At 42.6% G+C, this 20410-nt stretch overlaps 3 protein-coding genes across 6 annotated transcripts; all 3 read left to right on the forward strand.

Moving 5' to 3' along the window:
• Positions 1–421: 421 nt before the first annotated feature.
• cln3 (CLN3 lysosomal/endosomal transmembrane protein, battenin) lies at positions 422–7552 on the forward strand. The gene is made up of 15 exons (XM_011603572.2): positions 422–641; positions 720–756; positions 1236–1332; positions 1450–1533; positions 1718–1797; positions 2020–2105; positions 2357–2429; positions 3372–3515; positions 3590–3732; positions 5295–5347; positions 5423–5491; positions 5570–5625; positions 5721–5814; positions 6153–6293; positions 6432–7552. Exons 1-15 carry the CDS (start codon positions 593–595, stop codon positions 6546–6548), a joined length of 1323 nt encoding a protein of 440 aa, XP_011601874.2. The 5' UTR covers positions 422–592; the 3' UTR covers positions 6549–7552.
• A 520-nt stretch (positions 7553–8072) lies between these two features.
• Positions 8073–11949, forward strand: LOC101074113 (serine/threonine-protein phosphatase 4 catalytic subunit B). Its single transcript, XM_003964263.3, has 9 exons — positions 8073–8229; positions 8844–9112; positions 9583–9634; positions 9710–9760; positions 10113–10214; positions 10328–10501; positions 10595–10721; positions 10821–11010; positions 11099–11949. The coding sequence occupies exons 2-9, from the start codon at positions 9003–9005 to the stop codon at positions 11226–11228; spliced, it is 936 nt and encodes a 311-aa protein (XP_003964312.1). The 5' UTR covers positions 8073–8229; positions 8844–9002; the 3' UTR covers positions 11229–11949.
• Positions 11950–12750: 801 nt separating this feature from the next.
• On the forward strand, positions 12751–18919 carry aldh3b1 (aldehyde dehydrogenase 3 family, member B1). 4 transcript variants are annotated; one of them, XM_029836757.1, is made up of 11 exons: positions 12751–12961; positions 14017–14179; positions 14309–14419; positions 14502–14622; positions 16398–16483; positions 16559–16640; positions 16747–17139; positions 17223–17389; positions 17484–17583; positions 17715–17909; positions 18598–18919. In XM_029836757.1, exons 2-10 carry the CDS (start codon positions 14018–14020, stop codon positions 17897–17899), a joined length of 1407 nt encoding a protein of 468 aa, XP_029692617.1. In that variant the 5' UTR covers positions 12751–12961; position 14017; the 3' UTR covers positions 17900–17909; positions 18598–18919. The 4 variants fall into 4 exon arrangements, with proteins under 4 accessions (XP_029692617.1, XP_029692618.1, XP_029692615.1 ...); XM_029836758.1 differs by having other exon boundaries at positions 18751–18919; XM_029836755.1 differs by lacking the exon at positions 18598–18919 and having other exon boundaries at positions 12752–12961; positions 17715–18394.
• Positions 18920–20410: the final 1491 nt, after the last annotated feature.

Here is a 20410-nt window from a genome sequence, read left to right on the forward strand (position 1 = left end):
TCACATATGTTCAAAATAAAGCGTTCACATTTACAAATCCACAGTCATATAACTTCTGATGTTGAGTTTATTGTTTCTCCCAGTGCTTGTGTGGATGGTCCAGTTTAGTCCATGCACATTAGGTTGATTGCAAATACCAGTGTGTGGATATTTCTAATATATGACCTGTAATTATTTGACATTGAAAAATAGTATATTATAAAAAATGCTTTGCATAAACTATATTAACGCCCTTTTGACAGTATATGTAAGTCACGGCTGTCTGCACAATAGGCAGAAACTGTACAGGCTTTTCTTTGTCGCTTTAGACAGTGGAGCTGGTGTTCTGAATAAATCTTTGCACTGACATGGAATAAATCATGTCCTCGATCGGAACTCAAATCCTTGGTTTTGTTTCCTCGGGGATTTATTTGGGTGAAACACCGCACTTGTTTGTCAAAGTTTCCGTACAAGAACTAGACAAACAGGCTTAATGCGGCGGTGGAATGATATTTACACGTGAAACTATGTTGGCGAACTGACACTTTTTCTCTATTTTGAACTGTCATCGCGTAATTTCGTATTGCTTTTCCTCGGGTAGTGTTTTGTTGTCATGGAGCGAAGCGTCAACGCAGACCCATTTCAGCGCTCTGACAGCAGCGGTGGGTGTTCTGACCGGGCCTTTTCAAACTGGACCGAGGCTCACACATTCACTAAAAGGTCTTTTCGAATCTTTACAGATCGGTGGACATGGTGGCGCAACTGGCTCGGATTCTGGTGAGCTTATGCCCACGTTGCCACGCAAGCATTTATAAAATCGCAGAATAAAAGCGGTCAATTTAAGCATATTTGCAGAAAGATGATAGTGTGGTAATAAATATGGTAAATAAGATTAATTATTATGGTAGTCTTATGGGAATGTTTATTATGCTCTGACAAGATTGTAGTATCGGTAAATTTGAGGTGGCATAATCAGAAATTGTTCAACTCTTATGCTTTGCTCGTGTAAATGCTATTCTGATAAAGTCTTAATACGAACTTGTGTAGCTGTAAAGGACGTTTGTGTCCCCTCTGATTTAAAGTTTTATTATTATTATTATTATTATTATTATTATTATTATTATTATTATTTTAAATGTCAAAAAATACTTAGCAGGATATGGGCGATTTTTTTATTTGGGGTGTGGGGGGGGGGGGCAGTTATCAGTTCATCTACCACATCATCATGCTACTACCACATCATCTCATCTCCTCAGGTTCCTTGGCTTGTGTAACAACTTTGGCTATGTTGTAATGCTGAGCGCTGCCCACGACATCCTCAGAAAACAAGAGTCGGGAAACAGCACATTGACTGTGAGAACTATTCTCTTATTTGCCATCATAATTGTTAAAGCCTAGGTTTGATCTTGTGATCTCCCCACAAAGCTAATGCTGCAGGGCACATTTTACTTATATTCCTGTGTCTGTTAGGCCTCAGCCACACTGGCCGTGGATTTCCAAGTGAGGAACAACAGCAATGCTAGTCGCTATGACTGCAATCCTGTGTCTACTGCGGTAAATACATGTGCTGACAGATAATCATTAGCTTCTTGTTTTGTGACGGAATCAACCTTAAGTAAGCAGCACTAAAACAGAACTGAAAACAGAAATGACCTGTCATGGCATGTTCACTTAATGGCTTCCTTTTTTTAAAAACCAGTGTTTATCTGAATAGTGAATTCCCTATATTCCCCTTCAGGCTGTGCTCTTAGCCGACATCCTCCCATCACTCAGTGTCAAGCTGGCAGCTCCCTTTGTGATCCATGCAGTGCCTTATGGGTAAGCCAGTACATACTGCATTAGAATTTGAAAGGCTTCCAGTAAAAGGCTCATTGAACCACACACAACAAGTGAAAGCCTTCAGTAAACATTCTAAATGTCATTACCCTGAGTTTAAAAGGAAAACATTTGAGAGAGCTAACTGTGATGTGGTTAGTCTGAGTTATTTATTTCTATAAATAGTATAAATAATGAAAGTGTCATTCCTTTGTCCCTTTTCAGCTTCAGAGTGATGATCTGTGTCGTCATGACAGCAACAAGTTTCCTACTTGTGGCCTTCTCTTCAGCTGTGTGGATGAGCATTCTTGGTAAAAGGCCTCTTTTTTATTTAGAAATAAAGAATTTGGACTTTTATAATCACCAGGAAGTGGGGAAAAAACCCAGAACTTCTTAAAATACCTGTTAAAATATGTTTTCAAAACTGTAAGCAGTTTGGAAGGATAAAATGGGAGATAAGATGTTTGAGGAATATAATTTGCATGATTTAAAGTCCAAGACTAAATGTAGCTCATTTATTCTTCTTTCTTTTAAACAAAAAGTGTGACTCTGTTGTGTGTAGGAGTGATATTTGCCAGTTTCAGCTCTGGTCTGGGAGAGCTGTCCTTCCTCGCGCTTTCAACATTTTTCAGCAGGTAAATGTTTGTCTTTATGTCGCCTTGAAACAATTTTGATTGTATAAGACGCTATATAAATAAATAAAGATTGATGTCCTTTGCTGAAGTTTGATATGAAATAACATCCTGATACACCCTTTTTAATCAAAAATGTCATGTCTAAGGTATGTAGTCTGTCCTTTTTAAGACAGAAGGCATGTTTTTAAGACAGTGTTTTAGGGCCTTTGTATTCTGAAAATTTACAATTTTCTTTCTTTTTAAACAATCACATTGATTTATTAGATTGATGTCAGAATTCCCCAAATCTGTGAATCCTGACCTTTGTGCAGTGTTTTGTTTATTAGTGGTGTTTTTATTCATTTTTGTACAACATAGAGAAACACACCCAGGTGACACCAAAGCAAAAAGGAGGGTCTATTAAGTAATTTTAATACGTAGATAGAAAAGAACCTCAATTTGGATGCTGCCTATCTGTGAGGTGTTCAAATGTATCACAGTGTGAACCAGCAGATTTCCCACAAAGTGCAAAAACATTTGACTGATCTGAGACTCAGTTGCCCTCAGGTCTGATTGTGAGAATAATTCTCGTGTTTAACAGCGAACACCGAAAAGGAAAGGTTGTGCAGACGACAGTGTTCAGTTCCTCTAATTACTTCTGAGTAAACTTTAAGCCACTTACACTCTCTAGCAGATCCTGTTGGACTGATTGCTCCTATTTTGCTTTTCTGCTCTTCAAAATTGGAACCTGTATTTATTGCTGTAGCATTTAACCAAGTTTATTTTTCACTACATCTCTGCATGAAGTGATCTATGTATCAGCGCACTCAGACACTTATTATGGGACATGATGTTCAATTTTTGGCCCCTTTGATGAAATCTCAAAGCTCTGTGTAACGTTCAAAGACCAGTGGACGATGGGAAAACAAAACCACTTTAATTTGAATAACGCTGGTTTCCAAGGGATGTGCTGGGAGGATGGGGCTCGGGCACTGGTGGTGCTGGCGTCGCCGGAGCGTTGCTGTACTCGGCCCTGACCCAAGCAGGCCTCTCACCACGAATTACTCTTCTCACCATGCTGGTCGTCCCGTTTTCTATGATCCTCAGGCAAGTGTGGCTTTTATTTTTCTTTCTCGGGCTTTTCTTCTGCTGAAAATACTAAACCATTCCTCCCCCAACAGCTATTTCTGCCTTCTTGTTTTTCCAACGCGGTTATCTCATTGGAAACCCTCAATGAACGACTGCCTGGTTTCTTGCTCCGAGGAGAGAGAGAGGCTGATAGAGGGAGCAGACGAGGGGAGAGAAGAGGAGCAGGAGAAGCCTGGTAATTGTACACTGTGCAACCTGCACTGCGGTCTGTTAAAGGTCAATTCATTTTCAGCAGTTGTGCAACTCACTGCTTTAATCTGATGAGATCTGATCAGTTTTAGCACAGGAAAAAGTGCGAGCCCTCTTAATTTGATAAGACGCCCGCAATCAGCTCATCAAGATAATATGAGATATGTATGTCAGCTAAACCATGAATAATCAGATATATATGCAAGTTTTTAGCTTGCAAGTGATGAACGATATTAACCTGGTATTGATTTAGCTGCTGAACGAGCCACTTATTATCAGCTCTTTAATGACATTTAACCTGCTCGTTCGCACTTTAATCTAAACATTTGCCTTTTTTATTATAATTTCCAGAATAGATTTAGCAATTAGCAGCATTTCCATACAAAGCAATACCGTATCTTGAGACATAGTTTTGTTTTTCTTTTAAATAAATTTGCCCAAAAACCTTAATTTTTTTATTTTTATTTTATCATTCTCGATTACTGAGTAATTAATGTAAATGGTGAGAGAATGTTAATCTGTTTTGGGGGTTTCGCATCAGGGCACCACATCATAAACGGTGAAAAGAATTGAAGAGAAAACTTTCCAGCCGCTCTTGTAAATCTGGCTTTATCCAGGTTTGTTTGAACAGGAACAGGGACATTCCACGCTTTGGGGCTGTGCACCTTGAAGAGTTGCACACGTCTGACTGGTTCTAGCTGCTTCTTTTCAGCGACGGGTCAGACGAACCGCTGATAACTAACGCAACACAATGAAGAGAATTCTTGGCTTGAGAAAATGAAACTGAACTTCCTTTAGGCATTTCACCTCTTATCCAAGAGGTTTCCTCAGTTCTAAATTAACTAGTGGGATGTGGATCCTGGTGCTGAGGTGATGGACGTGGATGATTGTAAAACTTTCGGGACGGCACTGGAAGGGGCTGCAACTGCTGTCACGAGTCTCCTCTGTTCAGTTTTTCCACTTTAACAAAACTGGCTTCTTATACTCCACTCTCAAACCATCTTTCTTCTGATGCCAATACATGAGCTTTGCTGTCTTCAAACAGTGCCTCTTATGCTTTTGGGTGTAGGTGGGCCGGGCCAGGCATCTGTGCAGTGGCAGGTTGGTCTCACCCATGTACAGATCTGTACATCCTTCACTGCTGGACAGCATAAACCACATTGTTCAGTGTTGAAGAGTTTTGTCCTTAGGCTGGACCCGTCTCTGTCTGAATGTGTTGCCAGGTTTAAAACCAAGCCATTTAGAAGATGTTTTTGTCCAAAGAGTCGACACAATCAAGCCACTATGCAAAACAGATATTTCAATATGTTTATTCAGTGTGATTTTGTTGTTTTTGATAAATTGTCATTTTTAATGGTGCTATTTTGTCTTATTGTCACTGAGTACATTTTGCTGATACACTTGCAGTGAAGAGTCCAGGACAGATTTAGAGGAGGTGTCGGTAGCTGGAGTCTCTCCCCTCTGCCCTCTTGGGGATTATTGTACATTGATTGCTCACTTCGTGAATAGTTACACAGGACCTGTTCTCCTTCCCTCTCATCATTACAGAGGCCGTGACCCCTGAACCCCTCAGCCTCACAGAGAAGCGGGACATCATCAGAGTAAGGAACATTCACACTTCAGATTTGAAGAATATGTCCGTTAAAAGTGTTGATCCCCTTGTTTCCTGTAATCAGAGCTTGTTGAAGTTTATGTTTCCCCTCGGCTTGGTCTATTTTGCCGAATACTTCATCAACCAGGGTTTGGTAGGTTTGTTAGTGTCCATCTCCCACCTGTTGTTACTCGCCGACAGGTTTTGAGTTTGATCCCTTTTCTTTTCCCAGATGGAGCTCCTCTATTTCCCCAATTTCTTCCTGAGCCACGCTGAGCAGTACCGCTGGTCAGTTTGCCTTACAGAGGCGTCACCATGAAGGACTAATACTATTTAAAGTTGCATCACTGTGTGTGTGTGTGTGTGTGTGCGTGCGCTCTCAGGTACCAGACGCTTTACCAGCTTGGTGTGTTGGTGTCTCGCTCGTCCCTCTGCTGTGTGAAGATCCGGAAGCTGTGGCTCCTGGCTTTGCTGCAGGTCGGAATTCTGCATCAGCGGAGGTTTCTTGTGGTTTATAAGGCGCCTCTTTCAGATTTTCAATATTAGCTTAAATGCTAGCTCAAACCTCGATTGTTTCTTCCCATAAAACTCGATTGTTTCTTCCCATAAAATAGAGATGTTTCTCAATTATTATGTTCTGAGAATCTTTTTTTTAACCAAACCACAGCTGAAAGATTCCTAAAATTATTAATATGTCGCTACGCTTTTGTCTTTATTATTAATAGTGCTGAATTTATTTTTTAAATTGATGCCGACCACCATCACTGGCAGTGTCGGGTCTATGATCAGCGTTTGACATCATTTTTCCTCCACAGATTCTGAATGCAGTTCTGCTCCTGTTTGCCGTGGGTTACCAGTTCCTGCCCAGCGCCTGGCTGGTGTTTGTTATTATCCTTTATGAGGGTTTGCTCGGGGGAGCCGCGTACGTCAACACCTTCTTCTTCATCAGCAAAGAGGTCAGGACAAGCTTCCATCCACTGCTTTGTTTTTTTTTAAATCACCAGTCCTTTTTACCTAAACCGTAAATGGAAGCAGGAGTCTGGCAGGACATTGAAATGATTTGATGAGAAATATTCTTGTCTCTCCTGCCACAGGCTAAAGACAGACAGAGGGAGTTTTCCATGTCCACCGCCTCTGTGGGAGACAGCTTCGGTATAGCTCTGGCTGCCTTAGTTGCATTCCCAGTGCACAGATATTTTTGTTCCCTGTGACCCAGCCCACACACTGACCCGCTGGATGAAGAAGCACAGCGCAGGCATTATTTTTATTAAAGATTTTATTTTGCGGTCATGATTTTAAGACAGATTTGCTCCATATTCTGCTAAGAAGATCCAGCATATTGCTAAAGACGGGGCTGAATATAGATTGGCTGTCCTCGCGTCACACCAGACAAGTGTTTTGTTTGACGTCAGGTATGGAAGCTCCTCTAAAACACAAGTTTATACTGAAGCTTAAGAAAAGCCTTGATTTTTATCTTTCTGGTGGGAGATAGTGTATGATTACTTCATTTTAAACATTAACTGGCATGTTTTCTTATATTGTAGTGTGTGTAGTTTATATTTGAATGGGCTATTCTGTGTATTCTGTTTCTATTTGCTATAATAATCAGGAAGTCTGGGAAATATTCAGACATTTGTGTAATTTTTTTGTATGAAGTGAATGTTGGGTGAGGAAAAAATGCATGAATAGCCATGAACAGTCTAGTGATGTTTTATTTGCATAGAATATTTAACATCCGATGGACATTTATTTAATATGCACTTTGTTTTGCATTTCTGATCATTGTCATTTTTACTGTCCTCTGCTTTTAAAGGTACGATTATTTTTCCATCGATCACCTAATTGCTTTAATGCAGGTCTATACTGTTTACTTGCCTTGTAACTGTCACTATTTGTGGTGTGTGGCGCTTGAATTATGATGTCTTGCTTTACTGAAACACACCTCAGAACTGCTGCTATGATTAGACATTACAGATAGTTCAATTAATAACTCAACTATTTGAAAAACCATCCTCTGTGGATGGGATCAGTTTGTCTTGTTCTCCCTGGTAGCCTGCTTTTCTTTCCTGTTCACCCCTTGAAATGTCTGTGGCGTGACTGAGATGAAGTGGCTCTCGGGGTCATTATGCTTTTATCTCCGCAAAGCTGGGACCAACAAACAATTACATTACTTACTGCTGTTGGAATAACAATAAATTCATAAATACTGACTTCATATTCTGCTTTGTGACGCCATTTTGACGATTATCAAGTGTAAACCTTGGAATCTGAGACATAGAGGCTCAATCAAAGACTGTACGTCTTGCTTCAGATCAGTTGAACCCGCAAGCTTTTGTTCAGCTTTGCTTCATCACTAAACTATCCTACAGCACCTGATAACCCATTAAATAATAATACTGAAACAGTCACAATAGGTTGTATTTGTAGCTTTCCATGTCAGCTGTCACACTTTAAATGGTAAAATTATTTTTATAAATTCATTATGTTAAAATAAATTAGGCCTCTTCCGTTTGAATGAAGTAGGTTGTCTTTAATCTCAAAACATAATCTTGTGTATAAACTTATGTGTATCAGTCCTAATTATACAAATCAGTGGATAGATAACACTCTTGGGTTAAACGTCATCAAATTGTTCGGCCTTTTTCCACTTAAGGAAAGAAATAAGCGATATTGAAGAAAAATAAGCGATATTTGAACTCTGCGCTGCGTCGGTATGGTTCCCACACCGGAAGTACGCGCGTTCACGACACCGGAAGTTCCGCGGCAGTCAGTCGTGTAGGAGTAAACCGGCATAAGCAATACCGGGAGACGGGTGCCGGCGACAGATTATACTGTCCTCGGGATGAAATATTGATCTGGGTTCCTGACGATTTTGGCATCATCACTTTTATGGTAATTTTAGCTACTCTTTTCAGTTAAACGCAGCATCGTATGAATAGCTTGGATAGCGCCTCGCTAGCGTTAGCTAGCTAATGACGAAGTTAGCCTATAACCGCTAACTAGAGATTGTGTCGGAGAATCGTGATTAGTCGGCAAGCCTAATACCGTCGCTCCTTTTTAAAAGATATTTTCTATATTTGCTTGTTTTGTAACTCTTATACGTTTGTGGTGCCACGTTTATCGCAAAAGGAGTAACAAAAAAGTGCGTGGTTTGGCCATCTGATCAAATAATCGTATGTTTGATGACGTCGTTAGCAGTGATATAACATAGCATGCTAATGGTGTTAAGCTACGCCCTTAGGCCTTTCACGAAATATTAATATTTTGTAAATTTCTGCTTCATATATCTCGTAATAGATTAAAGCGTGTAAGAGTACTATAATGTTCTCGCATATTTATTATCTCTGGGAGAAAAACACACGGTAGATCAATGAAAAGTTTTCAGGCTATGGATGTACTTAGCTAAACTATTCCATTGAAAGTTTTCCCTGCATGTTTTTTTGGATTTTGAAATCTATAAATTTCGCAGATCACATTTGTTTTTTAAATCGTATTTTCCTCCACAGTTCAATAGCCGACATTCTCTCGGAACGACATTTTGACCGCAGCGTGGGTCCACAAAGGCACTGGTGTGGGACTGCGCCCCGCTGGAAGGGAGTGTGTCGCTTCTGCCGACCCGGTGTGTGTTCACAGTGTGCGGCTACAGTGTGTAAGCAGCCCTCCTTATGTGTGTCACCATGGGAGACATCAGTGATCTGGACCGTCAGATAGAGCAGCTCAGACGCTGTGAGCTCATCAAGGAAAATGAAGTCAAGGCACTGTGTGCCAAAGCCAGGTAATCGCCTCACCTTTAAACCCTGCTTGAACGAAAAGGAGCTTTTATCAGAAATGTGACGGCTACGAGATAAGATTGTCATGATGGTGGCGTTTTTTCAGCTTGGTTAATGCTGACTGGGGCGCAGGTTGTGCCAACCTCAACCTTTGAATGATTTAGCAAACACACGTTGCCTGTCGATATTTGCCCACCTTTATTTCAGACTTAAAATGCACCAGAACTGAAACAAAAGAGAAGCAAATGTAGCAAACAAAGACAATCTGTTGATAGCTGTCTGAAATTTGAAAAATTTTGTGGAATAGAACTAAACCTACATACATTTTTAAAGCTTATATTCTCAGATCTTTAAATAGGAGCTTAGTGCATTAGCCTTATTGACGAACTGTGTTTACTCTTCAGGATTTTTGCATGTTAATCTAATATGCTTTACCAGGTCATCCCAATAACAACCCAACTATTTGTGTTTACAGAGAAATCTTGGTTGAAGAAAGCAACGTCCAGAGAGTAGACTCTCCTGTCACAGTAAGTAACGTGTATATTAAAACTGTCTAGATGGGTACATGTCAGAGGATAATAATGCGTTTGTTTTTATCTTAGGTGTGTGGAGATATTCACGGTCAGTTCTATGACTTGAAAGAGCTGTTTCGGGTGAGTTTCCTGCGTGCCTCCTTTGCTGCTGCTTTGGGATGAGCGCTATATTAGAATGAGACAGTGGTGCAGAGAGGACATCGTTAAAAAAAAGTCCTGGGAGAGATTCTAGCTCGGCCTTTCTGCGAGGAGCTCGTGTGCATCTTTTATCTTGGGTTAATTGGAGACGCTAAATGTGTATACATGTGTGTGTCCATTTTTGTTCATGTTGTCCACGCAGTGATGGACACACACATCATTTGGAGTCAGAAGTACAATTGAGCTGGAAAGTGTCATTGTGTGAATTGTTGGTGGGTTTGCTCTAAATGTGGTTTTACTAGAGTTTTTAATTTCAAATTCCTTTCTTTGACAGGTTGGTGGAGACGTCCCAGAGACAAATTATCTCTTCATGGGGGACTTTGTGGACAGAGGCTTCTACAGCGTGGAGACGTTCCTGCTCCTGCTAGCTCTTAAGGTGAAGCATTCATCTTTACCCAGTTCAGATCACCGCAGCTCAATGGACACGTTTTGTATTTTGTATTTGATTGTGCAGATTAAAAAAGCAGGTGCTTGTGTTGTGCTGCTCAGGTGCGTTACCCAGACCGGATAACTTTGATCCGGGGGAATCACGAGTCCCGGCAGATCACCCAGGTTTATGGGTTTTACGACGAGTGTCTCCGCAAGTACGGCTCGGTCACCGTGTGGAGATACTGCACTGAGATATTTGACTACTTATCTCTCTCTGCGATCATTGACGGCAAGGTTAGAAACGTTACTGGTATTTCCTCACGCCACTGGAAACTTGAATTTGTTCCCCTTTGTTGGAAGGTGACCTAAGGTCTGTTCATGTTGCAGATCTTCTGTGTGCACGGCGGCCTGTCGCCGTCCATCCAAACGCTGGACCAGATCAGAACCATTGACAGAAAACAGGAAGTGCCTCACGACGGACCCATGTGTGACCTCCTGTGGTCCGATCCTGAAGGTATTCTATAATCTGTGCAGTGTTTCACCCATTCTTTGTCTGCCCGGATAGCATCAGAATTTCATAGCCCGCTCACTGTCTACTGATTGTCTCCTTCAGATACCACTGGGTGGGGGGTGAGTCCCAGAGGCGCTGGCTACCTGTTTGGAAGCGACGTGGTGGCCCAGTTCAACGCCGCCAACGACATCCACATGATCTGCCGCGCTCACCAGCTGGTCATGGAGGGGTACAAGTGGCACTTCAACGAGACCGTGCTCACCGTGTGGTCGGCACCCAACTACTGCTACAGGTGTGTGGATTCGCTGCAGGACAGAAAACCCACTTCATTTCCTTAAGCTTTCGAGGTGCTAACCCGTTATGTGTCTCTGAACTCCCAGGTGCGGCAATGTGGCGGCCATCTTGGAGCTGGATGAGCATCTACAGCGGGAGTTCATTATATTTGAAGCAGCGCCGCAGGAGACCAGAGGCATCCCCTCCAAGAAGCCAGTAGCCGACTATTTCCTGTGAAGCGCTGGAGCGGGCAGCCGCCACGTGTCCACGTCTCCGGTACCATTTCTCACCAGCCACCCTCCATCCTGCTGCCGGACGGTTCTGTCGGTCTTTAGCCTGAGTAGTCGAGACAGAAAAATCTGCCAAACCGGATCGGGTTGGGCACACCTCTGAAAAGCTCTTTTCCTTTATTTTTTTTAATTTAATCCCACCTCTGCCCCAGAGAGAGCGGTCACTGTGAAAGGTGTGGAGAGGAGGTGGACGCTGGACCCATGACTGTTTTCATTCTCCACTGAATAACACGGCCTTCTCTCTTCCCTCGGCCTCCTTCCATCTCTCTGTTCTCCTCTTACTCTCTGTAGATACTGCAATCTTCCTCCCAACCTCCACCTCTGTAGTTTTTTTTAATTAAAAAATGTTCTGTTTAGTTTTAGAAATGTTTGGAGTTTTTTTCCCCCGCTATGATATATGCATTTACAGGAAATCTATATTCCTTTTTTTTTTAATATAAATGTTCTGTCATACTAACTGCAGAATGAGCTGTCCCTCCCACACAGTCCTCCTTTTTAAGGTTCTGTCATTATTTATCTCTCTGCTGCTGCTCAGCACCGTCACACAGTTACAGTTTCATGACTGCAGTCCAAAAAATAATCACTATAATGTTCTTGCTTAATTCTACAAATCTCTGTAGGTTTGTCATTTTTGATATTGTGAGAATAAAGTTTTTGTATCAACACTGGTTTATTTTCTCGTTCTCTTTAATAACAGTCTGTATATTTAAGTAAAACTTGACTCTGTGTTTTTATTTTCCTTTTTCACTACTTGGATACTGCAGTCAATAAAATATTGACTTTTTTTAAAAAAAAAGGATGATCTAAAACTGAATCAGTAGACTTGACTTGGGCATTGCTTTCATCTTTTAAAGCCCAGACACAGGATTATTATTTCTGGCTGCTTTATCCCCTTCAGCATCATGGGGAGGGTGTTGGATCCTGTCCCACAGCTGCATATGGGTGAAAGCAGGCGTTGCAGTGAGTTGCCAGCTAATCCAGGGCCCTATGTGAGCAGTCAGGGGTTCGGTTGCTCAAGGGTACATCAGCAGTGCTCTGAAGGTGTCCTGGCACTCCCCCTACTATCAGAACACCTGGGTTTTCACCACAGGAGGGCTTGAATCTAGGACCCTGGGCTTCTCACCCCGCATTTGTTTTTACTGTGAAATTAATTTCAATTTTGTTATGAGTACAATTCATTTTCTTTATGACCTCTGACCCAAATCAAAATGTAATTTAAAAAAAAAAATCAAACCTTTTAATACAAAATATTACAAGATGACCAGCAGGGGGCGCGCTATCAGCACTCTAAATCAACTAAGTAAACTAAAACATTTCAGATACACTGACTACAAGGATGACTGAAACAAAACAGACGTATTAATTCATTCATGCCACAAAATACAGTATACCATAGTTTCTTGGCATTAGCTTGGTCCGACTCTCGCCGTTACCGGAGGGGAAATAATAAAACCAGAAAACAGCGCCCCCTGCTGGATCGCTGGCGAACGGCTGGTTCAGCGAGCCATCATGCGGGGCTCTCTGGCCTGACGAGTTCCACTGCTCGTTTTACAAGATCAACCTCGCCCCAAGACTTCCTTCGCCCCAAGCGATCGGGTAGCGAAGACAACTCCCAGACACTCGCTCCCCTCTCCAGCATTTCTACTTCTGCACTTTGAGAGAGACGATCTCGACTCCCAGGTAGGATTTTGTGCCGTTCCAGTGGATGAAAACCGCCGCTTTCCACTTCATCTTGAGGCGGAACTGTTTTTTAAAAGTCATTAATAACCTGAACTATCTTACCAGGTTTGTCAGATCAGAGTTTCCAGCCTGGCTGCGTTTATTTAGGCCCGAATACGCGCATATATTTGGTTTATATTGCGCATAAATGCGCGAGTGTATTATCTTTGTCACATTGTTGGGCGGCGTCGTTGGCCGACGGTGGCGTCCGAAACTCCGTAAGGAAATCTACATCTTTTACTAACTCGCCCTTTCAGGGGAAAAGGGATGCAGAGTGCACAAATAGACGCATCTGATTAAAAGATGAAAAAGTTCTGAAATTCCGCTACCAGTTTTGTTTGTAAAATCCTCCAATGTGCGTTTTTAAATTCATTAACGGCTGTTTTTGTTTGTCCTTCGGTTTATTTAATTTTTGTTACATATAAACTTTCTTTGAATGTTTCTTCCGCCGAGTTATTTTAAAAACCTGCTGTATTTTAAGCACACATGGATTTAAAAAGCCGTCCGAAAGATTCGCCTCTAGTTTTAAGTGAAGGTAAATTTTTCATTCATTGCAGAAGCTAATTTTTTGTCATGTACTTTTCCAAGCATCATCACAGTATCTAGGTATAAATATCATTATCATTTGAGTGAGTAATAATTAGATCTTTAGCTAAACTGATCAAATGATGGCCTATTAGATTGAATGATTGACAGATTAAATTAGCAGATTATATCAAAGGTGACTTTTTATTAATAGAGACAAAGCCAGACAAGACAAACCCCAAACCTATTGTCATGCCTAGTGTAAGAATGAGATTAGCACTCTGGTCAGGTCAGTTGCTGGCTGGTGACAGGTTCTCTGACCGAGACAGACATGGTGTTACAGTCGACACTAGCTGAACCCTCCCCCCCCCCCCCCCACTTCCTCCAATTTGACACCTTCCAGTAAGTAAATTAACAATGTGGTTTATCTTGTTTACACATTACTGTGTGTGTGTGTGTGTGTGTTTGTGCGTGTGGTTTCCTGTTGAAAGGATGGATGCTCAGAGCCAAGTCGTGGGTCGTCTGCGCTCAGTGTTTCTCACCGGTGTGACGTTACCGGAGCAGTTTCGTCAGGCTCAGCTCAACAAGCTAATGGCCTTGATCAAAGAAAACGAGCAACGGATTTTGGATGCGCTACACAAAGACCTGGCAAAGGTGCGGGAACACACACACACACACACACATACACACACACACAGTGTGTCTAAGAGAAGATGGGCACGTCGGACTGTCACCTCCAGGGTTTGTCATAATCAAAATTTGCCATCTTCCTCCTCTCATCAGCCAAAATTTGAGGCTGTCCTGTCTGAGATCGACATAGCCATCAACGAACTGCACTTCGCCATCAGCAACTTATCCAGCTGGATGAAGCCGGAATATGTCGAGAAAAACTTGGTAGGTCAATATAATAATCAAGGTTGCACCCGTGACTCTTGTATAGATCTCTTCAGATATTCATCATTTGTCTTTGATTCAGGCGACTAAACTGGACGAATGTTTTGTTCGAAGAGAACCTTTGGGAGTCGTGTTAATCATCGGTGCCTGGAATTATCCTCTGCAACTCACCCTCAATCCCTTGATCGGAGCCATTGCTGCAGGTATCTTCCACCCCACAGATTTACTAACAGTGGAAACTGTTTTTCTATGTTTTAACCCAAGTAAGAACCCTCCCGGGCAGCAGCAGTGCTACATTAGGCTCCTCTCCGTTCCCTTTTTTTTAGTTAGTTGTGTAATACCGCTATGCAAAAATATTTCCAAATCTGTGTCTTGCTCCTGAGCTTGATTTCTGAGTGATTGGCAGATTCTTTGTGTGTTTCCTGCGAGGTGTGTTGGCAGAGGGCGTGCTCGCCCGGGCTTGTAGAGCAACGGTGACCGCAACCGCGCATTCAGAGCATCTTTATAATGACAGACGTGAGAAGTTCGCACATGCGAGTGTGAGCTCAACGCTATCATAAAGGCCAAATAAAGAGATTTGGGGTAAATGTGTGCCTCGCTGATTCAGCCTGTTCTGATGTGTTTTCAGAACCAAAGGCCCTTCTCCCTATCGTCCCATGGTTAAAAAAACTTTGGGGGATTCGACAGTTCTATCAAGGGTGGGAGCATAGACCCGTAAACCTAAAAGTTGGTTGTAATCTTCTGGTCTAAAAAGTGAAGTCAATGTTAAAGTGACGTTGCTTGCAATACCACCTGAAACCGTTGGGGGGCAGGCTTCACAAAGACCTGTCTCAGTTCACTCCCATTCATTTTAAAATCATTTTTCATTCAAATTTTTTCCCCCACAGCTCATAACGGTGTCAGCAGCTACATTTTCTCATCCTAAAATATAATCTGGTGGTCCATCCGAAAATATTTCCACAATTATTTATGTGAATCCTCTGGGGCCGTGTCTATTTGATTGACGGCCCCTTACTCTTCCAGCTCCACCCTCTGATCCAAATATGGTTACTTCTATCTCCAAAAATTCAAGATGACGACGTCCTGTAAGCCAAACTCAACACTTCTATATGGCCCTTCACATCCCAGTGTTGTTTTAATGAGGTTAACCACATCAAAGAATGTGGATTAAGTCACAAAACAATATAAATATTTCAAATTCAAATGCCCACTCACTGAACAACTTCAACAACATGCACACTGTTTTTTAAAACTTTCATCTGAAGTAATTTTTAACATGTTTGCAGACAAAATCTCACATCATCATCATGGGGTTTACCTCATTGTAAAGTCTGCATTTATATGCTGGCAGGATTCTTTGAGCTCAGATTTACTCTGAAAGGTTAATTTTCACTCTGTTTTAGATTGAAGATGATGTCAAATACTTATCCTGGAACTTTAAACTTCATATTATTGACAAATGCAGCTCCAGACTCAATGGGAATGCCGTTCTCCACCCACATGAAGCTAAACAGCCAAACGCTTTAGTCACTCACTAGCTAGCTTTAGCCCTATCATAATGTGTTACAGAGTGTGCCAATCTTACTTTTATCCCATTACAGCATGAACAGTAGCGGGAGAGTCCAGGTTCATGTGTGAAGGGTGGTGAAAAATCAAAGATAAAGGTTAAGTCGGGTGTGTTTTGCACCCTTCCTGTTTGACTACACCGTGCTATCATAAATCATAACTCCAGGAAAATGATCAGTACACAAGAAGGTCAGAATGTGTGATAAAGGTGTTCGGCTCTTGACCTTCTCATGTCATACATCATCTCACAGAACACACTAGACTGGTTCAAACTGCTTGATTTGTTCTTAATTGCTCCCTGTTGAGGGCAGCTGGGCTGTCTGTCTCCACTAAAACCTGCTGAGTGTTGAGCTTAGAATGGTTGGGATGGTTCCTGCTTTAATGGCTGACTGACGTTGGTTTCTTTGCATAGGAAACTGTGCCGTCATCAAGCCTTCAGAGGTGTCCCCAGCCACAGAGAGTCTGCTGGTGGAGCTCATCCCCAAGTATCTGTCCCAGGTATGTCTGAGTTCTGAGACGTGTGTGTGAGACTGCAGACGAGCAGACGTGTGTGACGAGATCGTCCTGCTGCAGGACTGCTACGCGGTGGTCCAGGGTGGACCAGAGGAGACCCAGGCTCTTCTGAAGAATTGCTTTGACCACATCTTCTACACAGGTACTGACTTGCTCAATAGGTCAGAGGTCACACTGGCCACGGAGAGCATTTTGGTGAACATGCACAATGGTCTCATTCCTTCTGAGGACATTTTTACTTCTTTTAGGCTCCCAAAAGGTGGCGCGTGTCATCATGCAGGCAGCCTCCGTTCACCTGACCCCAGTGACCCTGGAGCTGGGTGGCAAGTCTCCGTGCATGATATTTGGCGGCGTGAACATCAGGGCCGCTGTCCACCGTTTGGCTTGGGCCAAATTCTTCAACGCTGGTCAGAGCTGCGTGGCTCCGGACTACGTGCTCTGCTCGCCTGCCACTCGGGATGCGATGTTGCCTGAGCTGAAGGTGACGCTGGAGGAGTTTTACACCAAGAACCCTCAGGCGTCTCCTGACTTCTGCCGCATTGTGTCACCGCGACACTGGAGCCGACTGATGGAACTCCTGAAAAGGTCTAACGGCAAAGTGATCGTAGGAGGAGAGAGCGACGAGGAAGACAAATACATCGGTGAGTCACAAGCTGCTTTCATCCCCCCCCCCCCCCCCCCCCCCCCAGATCTAATGTGTCTCTTCTCACCGTGGTCTTCTCAGCACCCACCGTTGTGGTGGATGTGGATGAAGACGACGCCTTGATGCAGGAGGAGATTTTTGGTCCCATCCTCCCCATCGTGACAGTTGACTCAGTGGAGAAAGGGATCGAATTCCTGAATGCCAGGGAGAAGCCACTGGCGCTTTACGTGTTCTCGGACGACTCTTCGGTAAGAATTCTGGCTCCTGCCCCCCCCCCCACGTGTCACTCTTCACCATGGCATCATGGCATTAACACTGTACGTCACCTTTTACCTTCTGAAGCTAGTGAACAAGGTGCTGGAGAGCACGAGCAGCGGAGGATTCTGTTCCAACGATGGGATCATCCATTCCGGTCTGCCGAGCTTCCCGTTCGGAGGCGTAGGTGGGTGTCGGCTCCACATCAACCGTGATGTAATCACTTATCACTTTGATGTGCAGTTTCCTGAAATTGTTCGTTCTTTTCCGTTTCTTGAACTCTTCTGACTGATGTTGTGCTTCGTTCCCTCTGACCAGGGGCCAGTGGTTTGGGCAGCTACCACGGCCGCTGGGGCTTTGAGACATTTAGCCACAGGAAGGCGTGCATGCTGCGCGGCTGGGCGTTAGAGAGGCTAAACGGCCTCAGATACCCTCCTTACCAAGAAAATAAGCTAAATTGGCTGCGCTGGACCACCTCGCCAAAGAACTGCTCTGTCATGTAACGCTAACAAGGTGTGTGTGCGCGTGCACATGCGTGCATGTAATAGGGAGCACTGAGATGTAGGAGCTTTTTATACTGTATAATTGTGACTAATTAAGAAGTAAATGTCTGCATGGAAATGATCATCTTTTTTTAATCATTGGGAAGTTCGGGTGTTTGGATTTATGACATCATGCTAGCTCATTTCTTTAAAGCTGTTTCTCTAATTACACGTTTCTGATTGGTTTTTTAAAGATCACTTTTTTCAGGAACATAACCGCCAAGAGGTCTTTTTTATTGGTCTTTAATAATCAAATTAAACGGATCATTTTTCAGTCACTGATGGAAATCTTGCCATGGGGAACAATATGGTGGTATTTGTATTTAATGTAGATGGACGATTACATTTTCTACATTGTGCTTTTTGAAACAAAATGTCTCTTGTTTTCAGATGTGCTGTTTGTATTTTAATTTTTTGGAAGAGTGTAAATAAATGTGATATTTTACCGCTACGTGACAACGGCCGCTCATATTTGTCCACATTATAAAAGGAACCAGGCATGTCTGAAGCAGAGGTGAAAGTGGTCAGTTATGTTATTATTGAACGATGGATGAAACAGGTTAAATGCTTCCATGAACAGTGTCTTAAAACTCCAATAGATTACAAATATTGTGCTAAAAGGGTTTGTTTGGACCAGCTGTCGCTGTCTGTCTCCATAGGTTGGCTCCCCACTTTAGAGCAGATGTTTAATGGTCCCTGAGTCCTGGAGAGTCTCCAGAGCCAGACTGGATCTCCATACTGCAGGATGCTTTGCATGGTGGTGCAGCAGATTGTGGAAAATGAAACGTTCTGATCTTCTGTCACACCAACAGAGCTGAAGCTGGTTGATGTTTATCAGCACACACCCCCTCTTTGACTTAGGGAAGGCAGCCATTCACCAGACGAGTTGCAGAGGAGCCCAATTCAGAGCATGCATGTCAGTCATCCTGTAAAATAAATGTGGAGCTCGGAGCTTATTAAAGTTTCTGACAGTACAGTTCACTCCTTCACTGTTTCATATTTCTCTTTTTTTATCCCACTTCCTAAAAAAGCAGTTACGCATTCACATCTATATTAAATATATTAAAATGGTGGAAATCAAAGGCGATGCACAAGGATGTTGACTTAAATAAAAGAGCGAACCCTTGAGACAAGTTGTTAATTGGGGAAGAAAGATAAAAATGCTTATTTAATTGTATGTACAGTCTTTTCAGTTCCATCATCCTTTACTAGTTTAATGTTTACCTGTATTACTTCCTTAAAAAATGAACTAAAACTAAGCCACAGGAACTGGTACACTGCCTGGGGCTTATGCCTGAGGTGAGTTTCTATTTTTTAATAAAAAAACAAAACAATATCTGACCAAAGCTTCCTGCTGCTAACAAATCTCACTGTATTATTCACAGTGTGACACAGAGCAGCGGTGCTCATTGGTACAAGTGTGTTATTATTGGGAAAAGGCCACTGAAATGATTCCTGGTATCCAGAATTTGCTATAAAAGCCAATAAAGCAAACTGGAGATCATGAACTTGATATTTTCCACTAATAAACTGCGTCTCTTTAAGGACTTCAGGTACGGCTTTGTTTGCACCACCGATACTGTGTTAACAACAACACTTGCTGCTTTGGAAGCTGCTGTGAATGTTTCATCTTCTTCCCTCATCAGCAAGTTCCCAATTAGTTGGTTCACTTCAACACCTTCATGGATGCAGAGAGGATAAAAATGATGTGACTGTAAGGGAAAACTTACATGTAGCATCTTTTGTGAAGCATCCTGTGCTAGCATTTAGTTGCTTTATATGATGTTCCTGTAACTGACTCTGCTATGCTAACTTGTCCTTGACTGATATCTTGTTGACAGTGAGCAGAGCCTGTGATGGCACTCTCTCTCTCTCAGACAGGGTTGCACTTCAATTGGCCAGTATCTTAGAAGCTTCAGATAAAATGCTCATATTCTTGTTCCTCTGATCTGAACTGTCTTTATTTCAGCCTCACCAGACAAACAGAGAATTCCACAGCAGTTCTTGGTGCCGTGGCCCAGATAACTGAGGCTGGTGGCCTCTGGAACTTTGCTGATTCTCCTCTACCTCGCCAAAAAGGTTTATGAGACCAGAGGACTGGCTCTGAAACTTTCCCTGATCGATCCCACGTCTATCCAGTGACCTCAGAGTGTGATCATCAAACCGGTGAGAAGTTTCTTGTTTAGCGTTGAATGCTGAAAGTTCACGCCAAACCGAATGGCTGTGAGCAACCCACTGCATTCGGTGATGTGCCAGGAATAGAGATGCAGGAAGATGGTAAACTATTATAATTTCTCGTAGACTCTTGGGCAACTCATTCTGTTGCTAAACGTGTTGACTTGCCTAATTACAAACCAAGTGCATGGTTCATTTATTCTGGGGCGCCTTGGGCGTTCCAGCGTGTGAGACTTTATCTGCACCACTGAAACGTTCTTGCACTGACTCCACCCTGAAGCACAGCTTTCTATTGTC

Source organism: Takifugu rubripes, chromosome 5, assembly GCF_901000725.2.
Source record: "Takifugu rubripes chromosome 5, fTakRub1.2, whole genome shotgun sequence".
Lineage (NCBI taxonomy): Eukaryota > Metazoa > Chordata > Actinopteri > Tetraodontiformes > Tetraodontidae > Takifugu > Takifugu rubripes.